This window comes from Notothenia coriiceps, unplaced genomic scaffold (assembly GCF_000735185.1).
Source record: "Notothenia coriiceps isolate Sejong01 unplaced genomic scaffold, NC01 NC01_scaffold00009963, whole genome shotgun sequence".
NCBI classification, from domain to species: domain Eukaryota; kingdom Metazoa; phylum Chordata; class Actinopteri; order Perciformes; family Nototheniidae; genus Notothenia; species Notothenia coriiceps.
The window spans coordinates 1-9,313 of record NW_011342664.1 but is presented as its reverse complement, the minus strand read 5'-3'; the positions used below and the strand labels follow the sequence as shown (position 1 = coordinate 9,313).

Here is a 9,313-nt window from a genome sequence, read left to right as displayed (position 1 = left end):
ATGTAATTAAAGTCAGATCCACTTGTGTCTTAGGCAGTGATATCATAAACCTGTTAATGTACGCATTCAAACACTTTTTTTAATACCAGTATTCACCTTGCAGGTGCAACTATGTGGCTTTGATCCTGGATAAAATATATATATACAATGTGTTTTTTTAAATTTTTCGACATACCTTAAATCTTGTTTTTTTGCATATTTCCCACATATTATACTATGTTGTTTCTTTGCATATTTTCGACATACTATATGTTGTTTTTCCTATATATTTCGGCATACTATACTATTTTGTTTATTTTCGACATACTATACTATGCCGTTATATACTATGTGGTTTTTTTGCATATTTTCGACATGCTATGTCGTCTTTGAAATATATTTTCGACATACAATACTACCTCGTTCTTATATATTTTTGACATAATAGATATGTCGTTTTCTTATAGATTTTTTCGACACACATATTTTCAACATACGATACTACGTTTTTTTAAAGAAATATTTTCGACATACTATGTCAGTTTTTTGTATATTTTATAAATAACTAGGTAACTATAGAATAAATAGGGTAAGAGAAAATCGTATACTTGTATACTTTATCTTTTAGGCGTTTTAATATGTTCATTTAGGCAGATTTAGTAAAACACAATATATCTCTGAACTCTATGGATGCCTATCATAAATAATGCATATTTTTGGAAGACATATACATGCAGTGATAGAGAGGTACAAAGAATATGAGAGCTTCAGCAAAGATGTATTGCAGCCTGGATTCACTCTAGAGGAACTCTCAGCAAATTACTCCTACACACACACAAACACACACACTCAGACATAGCTACTGCTTAAAAAATATATGTGTGGCTTTTAAAGTAGAAGTAAAAGCTTTGCAAGTTCAAAGATAAGCGCTCTTGAGATGATGAGAGTCTGGGGACATCGTGGCATGTGACGCACTGAGATATAAATACAACTTTGTTTATCATCCACCTTCCTCTTTGTGATGGTAGCATGCAGTAGGCTATGTGTGTTTGCTGCTCCCTGCATGTGTGTGTGACAATTAGTGGAAGCTCAATGCTGTTTGGTAGCACTATTCATCAGGCATGTTTTCATACTGCTGCACGAATGTGGGCCAACATTCATTATATACATAAACATCATAATGATTTTCAAACTGTACAGCCTGCAGTGTCACACACACACACACACCCTCACACACACACACACACACACACACACACACACACACACACACACCTGGTGCTTTCATTATAGCGAATCATCTAGCCTCATGGGAGGAAGAAGAGAGGCTTCATGTTTTCTGTGTGCTTTTGTTTTCTCACAACCCATCTTTGCATATGTGATATTTTTAACATAGCAATTTATTTGTACTTTGACATACATAACTGCTTTGTAGCAATTTAAAGGGGCCCCATTATGCTCCTTTTTTGGTTCTTTTTTTGTATTGTGTGCTGCTTCTGTGACTGTGGGATTGTAGCCTTTGCAGACCATTTACATGCACAAAAACCAAGGAAACAATACAGGAAAGGGAAACCCCCAAAAAGCACATCAGGGCCCTTTTAAAAGTAGACAGTAGCATGTGTTGGTTATGTGAAGTAGTTCATACATCCTGCTGAATTCTACAATAAAAAGAAGTAACAAGTTCAATTGTAGTCACTTCTCTGTTGGGCCTGGCTGCTTGTTGTGGGAAAGCTGTGTGCCTAGACACCGGAGAAGATATAAAAACTTCTGCTGACTTCCCACACTGTCCCCCTCATTGTTTATTATTCAGATTGGGTGTGTACTCATAAAGATACAGGAAGTGTTTATGAGAATCCAAAGATGATGCATTGCAGGTGGTGCTCCCTTAAGGAGGACCCTCCCCCCCCACATCAGCGCTGCCGGCTCTTCGGCTGACACTGTGATTCTACATCCCATAAAGGACGGAGCGTCTACGGCAGCTGAAACTCAGATGTGTGTGTAACACAGCATAAGTACAACATCTGCTGATCATTCAGAGCAAGATGTTTTCATGTAATCATCAGGGTGTTGTGGCTCATTTCATAATATTACACCAAGGACAAACATAAGGCTTCTCTCAGAGAGGTTTAACAGATTACTTACACTTATTTTTGTAGCATCCTTTGGCGTCTCCTCATCAGGAGCCACCTAAAAAAAAATTTGATAGTGTTAAAAACATACAATGGGAATATATGAATCCAAAATTCAACAGAAAAAAAGATCCCATTAATCCATGCGAGAAATGTACTACATAATCATTTGTTGGTTTAATTGAGCTAGGATTTCCTCAAATGTTGGCTTTTAGAGCATTATGCTTTAATCAGGAATGCTGTTTACCCTTTCTATTTTATAGCTGCATCAAATTGTTTGTGTTACTGTAGCTTTGTCAACAATCTAGCAGCTTTTTTCTGTCTTTTTTGATGACTGAAAAAGCTTCAAAAGAGTCTGAGAAGTCGAAATGAATGCTAATGTCTCTATGTTGCTAACACAAAGCAAAACACATTTCTACTTGGGGAAATTGTCATTGTTGCTGGACTGTCTCCCTGTATTTATTATTCTCTACCCCCTAATGGCCACCCATGTAATAATAATAACATAATTCAGCTTAAAAAGGACAAATAAAAGCTTTAATTTAAAATCACATTACATAAAGTGTTGTACAACAAAGAGAGACCTTGGGAAGGATAATTGTATTTCAACTTGGATCTTATTTTTGTACATTTCAATTGGTACAAAGGGTACGAAACATAATAGTTTAAACAACCATCAACAGTTGAATAATCTAAACTACATATTGGGAAATGAAAACAGTGGGCACAATGAGCTCTAACAATAATTCATTGCACAGAAAACGGTCTGATCCACAACTGCAGTAAGAACTTTAAGTCAAATTTGACTTTAAACTGTGAAGGATATTTACTACTGTTTGAGTAATCATTTTGACTTTAAGCTTCATTTTCTTGAGTTGTTGATTGTTTAACTGCTTGTGTTTCTTTTCCTGTCAGACATCTTCTTTGAGCAATGTTGCAGTGTTCACCTTTAGATTATATAACTAACTTTATTGACCCAATTTTAGAATTTTTGTTACAGCAGCATTTAAAAAAGACATCGCTCATGAATTAAAAACAAACAAGCAGCCTTATTATAAAACTCTATAATAGACTATGTGAAGCTGACAATCGAGCGGCCCAACCAAGCAAGGAGGCAGAGGCAGAGAGTTCAAATATAACCCGGTGTGGGCATTTATTTCTCATGTGCACATAGTCACCAGCCTCAATATGACTGTCCTCCCTGAACACAGTCAGCAGTTACAAGGATCACCCACACACTACCTGTCCACTGACAGGGAAAACAGAGCTTAAATACACACACTAATCAATCAACAACACACAGGTGAGGGGGGAGGAGTCAACACAGGGCACCAAGTGAACACAATCAACCACAATGAAGCTATACAACCCATGATGGAGGCCGAGATCTATGGCCCCAAAGATCACCTCAGTGACATTTCCTCACCCCTCTCCCCCGGAAGCACAGTGTCTTAAAAATCTTGGCTTCCCTGCAAGGTTTCTGCTTCCCCTTGTGCAGCCTGGTTTCCTCAGGGGGGGCGTGAAGTCAGAAGGAAGCTTCCCTTTCTTCCTCTTTGGGATCTGATTCTTCCTTTTTCTGGTGCTCCTGCTGGTTCTGCTGCCCGACGCGCTCTCTCTCCTGACGGATCTTTTCGGCCATTTTCACCCGCTCCTCCTCGGCTAGAAAAGCATCTTCCTGGTCTTTGATTTTCTTCTCCTCTGCCAGGCGTATCAGACGAGCCTCCTCCGCTAAGCGCATCTCCTCTTCCTTTCTCACCTTCCTCCCTCTGTAACCGGAGCTGCTCCTCTTTCTGCTCTTGCACCAATCTCCAGTTCTCCGCCAGGATCTTTGATGCCTCAGCTGCAGAGTTAGTGCCCGTCGAGCCTCCAGCCAATCTGCCGTCTTGCCTCCGGAGTCTCCGTTCCTCTTCCATCATGGATTCCCATTCCTGTACCCGTGCGAACTGCCGCTCACCGGCTGCCTGAAGCTGCAGGAGTGATCTCATCATCTCCCTCAGTTCCTCCATAATTTTCCCCTCCTCACTTGGTCAATCCCACTTCTGACACCAATTGTGAAGCTGACAATTGAGCGGCCCGACCAAGCAAGGAGGCAGAGGCAGACATCCAAAATTATAACCCGGTGTGGGCATTTATTAAACTTGAGCACAGGACACAGCCTCAATCTTGCTGTTCCCGTGAGCACAGTCACCAGCCACAAGGATCTCACACACCTCTACCTAACAGAAAAACCCCAGAGCCTAAATGCACAACCCAATCAACCCAACAAGACACAGGTGAGGGGGGAGGAGACAACACGGGGCACCAGGTGCACACAATCAGCCGTAACAGACATGGGGGAAGGGGAACACTTTTCAGAATAAAACCAGCAAACAGAGACAGACAAACTAAAACACAGACAGATGCACAAACTACTTACACTTCGCCACCAACAAATCTACACAATCCGTAACGGAGGCTGAGATCTATGGCCCAAAAGATCACCTCCGTTACAGACTAACCTATTACTTCTAAATAAAAGATGAACACATTATAAAATGTGCAAAGAAGTTGCAGTTTAAAAAAAACGTTAAAAGTAATGAGTGAATATTTACACATGTCAATCATATCCCAAAAGAAAAATAGCATTAGAAGGCATTCAGAGTTCCTGTTATGGTCATACCTCATTGGTTGTCCAGGGCTGTCTGTCCGTCCAGTCCGCATGGTTCCTGATGTACCACCACTGGATCTCCAGAGAGTAGGAGGGGGTCCCGGCCCCTCTGAAGGAGCAGGCCATCTCCACGTCCTGACCGCTCTGAGCCATCATATCATGAGGCACCTCCGTGAACATGGCTGCACAGAGACAGACACAGAGACAGTCAACGGGTGTCAGTGTGATAACACATATTAAAGCAGCCCTAACACTGATCTCAAACATGGAAAAAGGTGACATCTTCCACAAGTTCCTGTGATGTTGAGATTGATTAAAAGGAGAGGTGGGGTGTGTGAAAGAGTGAGGGAGGAGTAGATAATTTATGTTAATTACAAGTTGTTTCTAATTTTGGTGAAGGCTTTATGCTGTGTCTTTTGAGTAAAGATCCTACATCTAGTATTTTAACTTATAAAAAGCAACAAAGGCTGTCTGCATCAGCATTCAGGAAGATCCATTTTCACTGTGAACTGATTACAAAGAGGGTAGGTACATTTGCACAAGGCTTGATCTGGAATGTTGTGAAGATATACAAAGTCAAAGAAGACTTCAACTACAGGTTTATACAGGATTATGTATTATGTTAGTGTTAGTTTGGAAGTGTAGAAAACTTGGAAAATGTCAGATTGACGACGACACTGGGAGAGCGCAGATGCTGCATTCAAAGGCTTCTTAGATAAGTCGAATATGTGACACCACCATTTCGTCACCACATGAATTGCATCAAGAAGGTTGAATCTTACAATATTAACGAAAATGAAACCTAATCTGTGCATCTGCCCCGTGATTTGGATCCCCACGGAAAGTAATGGTTTCTTCCTTGGCCCATGCTACACCTTTCCACAAAGTTTCATGACAATAAGGCCATTATCTTTTCTGTAATATAGAGGGAACAGAAAAACAGACCAAGCCAAAACACAACATCCATTGGCAGAGGTAACCATGTCAACTACTCCGAAGGCATGTACCATTTATGGCAGTGTTGTTGCAGCTGATATCAAATTGCCAGCACTATCTACAGTGGTGAACTCGTCCGGCATCTCCCCCTCCTGGACAACCTTTTATTCGCCACACCTAAAGCGAACTTAGAACATTTGTCATGGGTAATTTGTGCTGTTACACTGAAGTAGTTATAGTTCTTACTGATGTCCAGAAGTCTCCAGTCAGTGCATTACATGTCTCTTGTGCCAATTTATCTGCTTCACTACCATACATTTAATGGTGGAAATCTGTGCTGGCATTACGGGAGGAAGTTAGGGTCAAACTTGGTAACAGGATTCAATTTCATACTTTCTTTTTTTTCTTACACATCAAAGTTTACTGATTTATCGCAACGATTAACGTATAAACTTTAACAGCCCTATAAGGAATGATCCTACAGGAGAATCTTAACAAAACCCAACTTGCTTGGAGATGGACGTCTCTTCTACTTTACTAAGCCTTCTGCCACTGTGAGGACATAAAATGGGTGGATCGTTAGAAATGACAGGTCATTAATTATAGTATGACAAGAAAAGTGTACTCAACACTAACATTTCCTCCCGCAAATAAATGACAGGCGATACCAGCATCAAGAAGAAAGATTGTTTGAAAGGGGCAGGGTTTGACACGACACCTCTGCTACAAAACAGACATTTGATTATTTACCTTAGAGAGCATAGTTTGCAGACATGAGTCTTGCTTAAAGAAATCTTCACAGGCACATTTACTGATTGCCTTTAAGCACATCTTAAACCTTTTTTGCCATATAGAGTTACAGGAAAAAATGGTTTCACTTGATGGATTTTGCTATTATTTGTACAGCATGTGCTATACAAACAACATCAGAGTACAGTGCAAGTTATTGCAAAGCACAATGTTAACTGTACTTTGAGTTCATCATGATGATTCTTTTTGCAAAGACTCATCCCATTTTTCATAGGAAACGAACAAAACGCTTCACTTTCTGGTCCATCAAACAGAATTCAGACCAAACTATGACATTTGCATTTGGTTAATTTAGTTCTAAGCTAAAATGTTGCTACACTAATGTGTGATTCTAGTCCTTGGAGAATAATAAAATGTTTCCAGCTGTTAACTTGCATTCTGCTGTTCCATTTTGTTCCGCATTTCTGCTTCAAATAAAAAGCATTTTTCTTTTCTCTTGTCTTTTTTTCCCTCATTTTGTGTTGAGGCAATACAAAATAACTGGTACAGATAAATTTAAGGTAAATATATCCAACCCTGGGTATAGTAGAAGAAACCTTGATTTACAAGAAGCACTACGGTTTATTTAAAATAATTATTAAAATATAGTGAAAATCGAATTGCCTTAAGGCAGGACTGAAACTCTTTTATACAAGGTGGATGCAATCAATAGTTTTTTAATGAAAGGCAGTGACTAGCTCCAGAAATCACTTTATAAAATTAATTGGAACTCCACTTTCAACTCCACTGTGACTGTTTCGTCAAGTGGGAATTCCCATGAAACTACAGTACTTTGGTAGACTTGTGTTTTTTCAATTGGGGAAATCCTGGGTCTCAGATTGATTCCAGAGCAAGATTATCAACACGTGATCTATGTAAAATTATCTATTTAACACCACTGAAGTGTATCCTCTAGGGCACGATATTGAAAAACACTGACATCGCGATTTCCCCCCCCCCTGCGATATTGCGTTTTTTTTAACTATATTTAACCGGATGAAGGTATTGTCCTCCTGTGCCATTTTTTTACCGGTGTTTTGATGGTCTGCAAACTAGCGGGGCGGGGCCTGCTGTGATATGATCAAGAATGATTGTGATTGGTGGTTTGCTGTGCATGCAGAGCCTGCATGTCACTCACTCAAGTACCCCTGACATGAGAGTCGTGCAAGTTTTCCTTTTGTAGAAGCAGCCACAGCAGCCCTGCTGCTGTACTGGCTTGTAGTTCGTTTATAGCATAACGTTAGCATTTTGCTTCTGGCGACTAGATTTATGGTTCAAAAATTATAAAAGTAGGGTTGACATTTGGAGATTATCCGGCTGAACAAAACGTGATCCCTTTCTTAAATGTGTGTCAACCACAGACCTTATTTCAAGCTATTTTCCAAAATCCTATGGAGAATTCGCATTGTTTTTTGACGAAGGAACCGGATGAAGTTTACTTCCGGGTTTAAGGACGCGTCAGTGCGGCTCTCTGTTGCGGCTTTCACACCAGCGCTTTTCCCTTTCTAGCTCCGAGCTAGAGCTTTTCTGGTTCAGCTCCGGTTTCCCTTTTCTGCTCCCGCTTTGTTCACACCACCCAGAGCCCGACTGGTGCAGCCGCTGCTGCGTCATGACGTCACCGTTTACATCGCTGATTTGCTGCCCAACGGCACTCACAACAACAACAACAACAACAACAAAAACGGGGGACTGCGTCGGGTCGATGATCGTGTTGCTTTTAATCACACGAAGTCAGATTAAATAAAATAATGACTTCTCCAAGCTTATACTTTTCTCCAGAGTGCCGTGGTTCATTGTTTATTAATGTGTTTCAGCGGCATTTACCGACCGCTGCAGTGCTGGCTGCTCTTCCACAGGAGTTTATTCTCCCGTTAGCTCCGGGTTAGCTAATACTTTAGAGCGGCCTCTCTAAGGTATTCACTGTCCGACTGTCACACAAGCAGCTGATACATATCCCCAGTTCCCCTTAAGGGAATGTGTGTCAGTCTGAATTGACGCTGTTTGGCATCACAACGCTGTTATGAAAGTTTCTCTGGTATAAAATGGGTGATGTCAGCATAGCAACCGAAGGTAAACTGACTAGTTGCTGCTATCCTATTGTGGCATAAACCGTTTTCTACAGGCACATTTTACCGGCGTATTTTTCATTATGATTCTACTTGTGATAGTCGGACACGACAACCTGTGCAGCCCATGTATTGATTCCATCCGATAGCTGCTATAATACAAAACAAAACGTCTGCCTGCTCTCCACAATGATCAATAATAGTGAACGGATGGTCAAAGTAAGGTACAAATAAACAGAATCACACGAAGCCTGGTTAGTGTTGCCTGAGTTTATGAAGAGACGGAAGCTGCATACACTCTGGTGGCTACCATTAGCAGCTAACTTTTGTGCTCCGATTTTTACATAAAAATGGAATTATGGATTATAAACAATTGCTTCAAAGCCACAGATACATTATTAACCTATGGATCAACTGATTCAGTCCGGGTTTTTTCTCGTTTTAATGCCATTGAACACGTCTTTTGATCAGATTGACAGCTTCTGTGAGACGATCTCCCGTAAAAGCTCCGTAAAGGTACGTGTTGTGATGTCTGTGTTTGCTTCCTGTGTCGCGAGATCGGATCGCTTAGCGATGATACTATTCTTAAATAATCTGTGGTGTCTCAGCTTTAATCGGATATATTATATGTGCAGTTTCGATAAGTAATAAGCGTATCTTTATTTTGAATTCTGTGCTAAAGTGCGTTAGCAACGTTAAAAAAAAGAAGAAGAAAACCGCACGTCCCTGCGGTGTGAATATCGCGCATGCGCATATCGCGGTTATCG

General features: G+C 40.6%; 1 protein-coding gene across 1 annotated transcript in view; it reads right to left on the bottom strand.

Annotated features, from left to right (window-relative positions):
* Positions 1–4,942, bottom strand: part of LOC104945681 (V-set and transmembrane domain-containing protein 2-like protein) — an 11,471-nt gene extending 6,529 nt beyond the window's left edge. The window contains exons 1-2 of the mRNA XM_010771389.1: positions 4,768–4,942; positions 2,122–2,166 (exon numbers count right to left, since the gene is read on the bottom strand). Coding sequence (XP_010769691.1) covers positions 2,122–2,166; positions 4,768–4,935 — 213 coding nt within the window. The 5' untranslated portion in view covers positions 4,936–4,942. The remainder of the gene's footprint in view (positions 1–2,121; positions 2,167–4,767) is intronic.
* Positions 4,943–9,313: the final 4,371 nt, after the last annotated feature.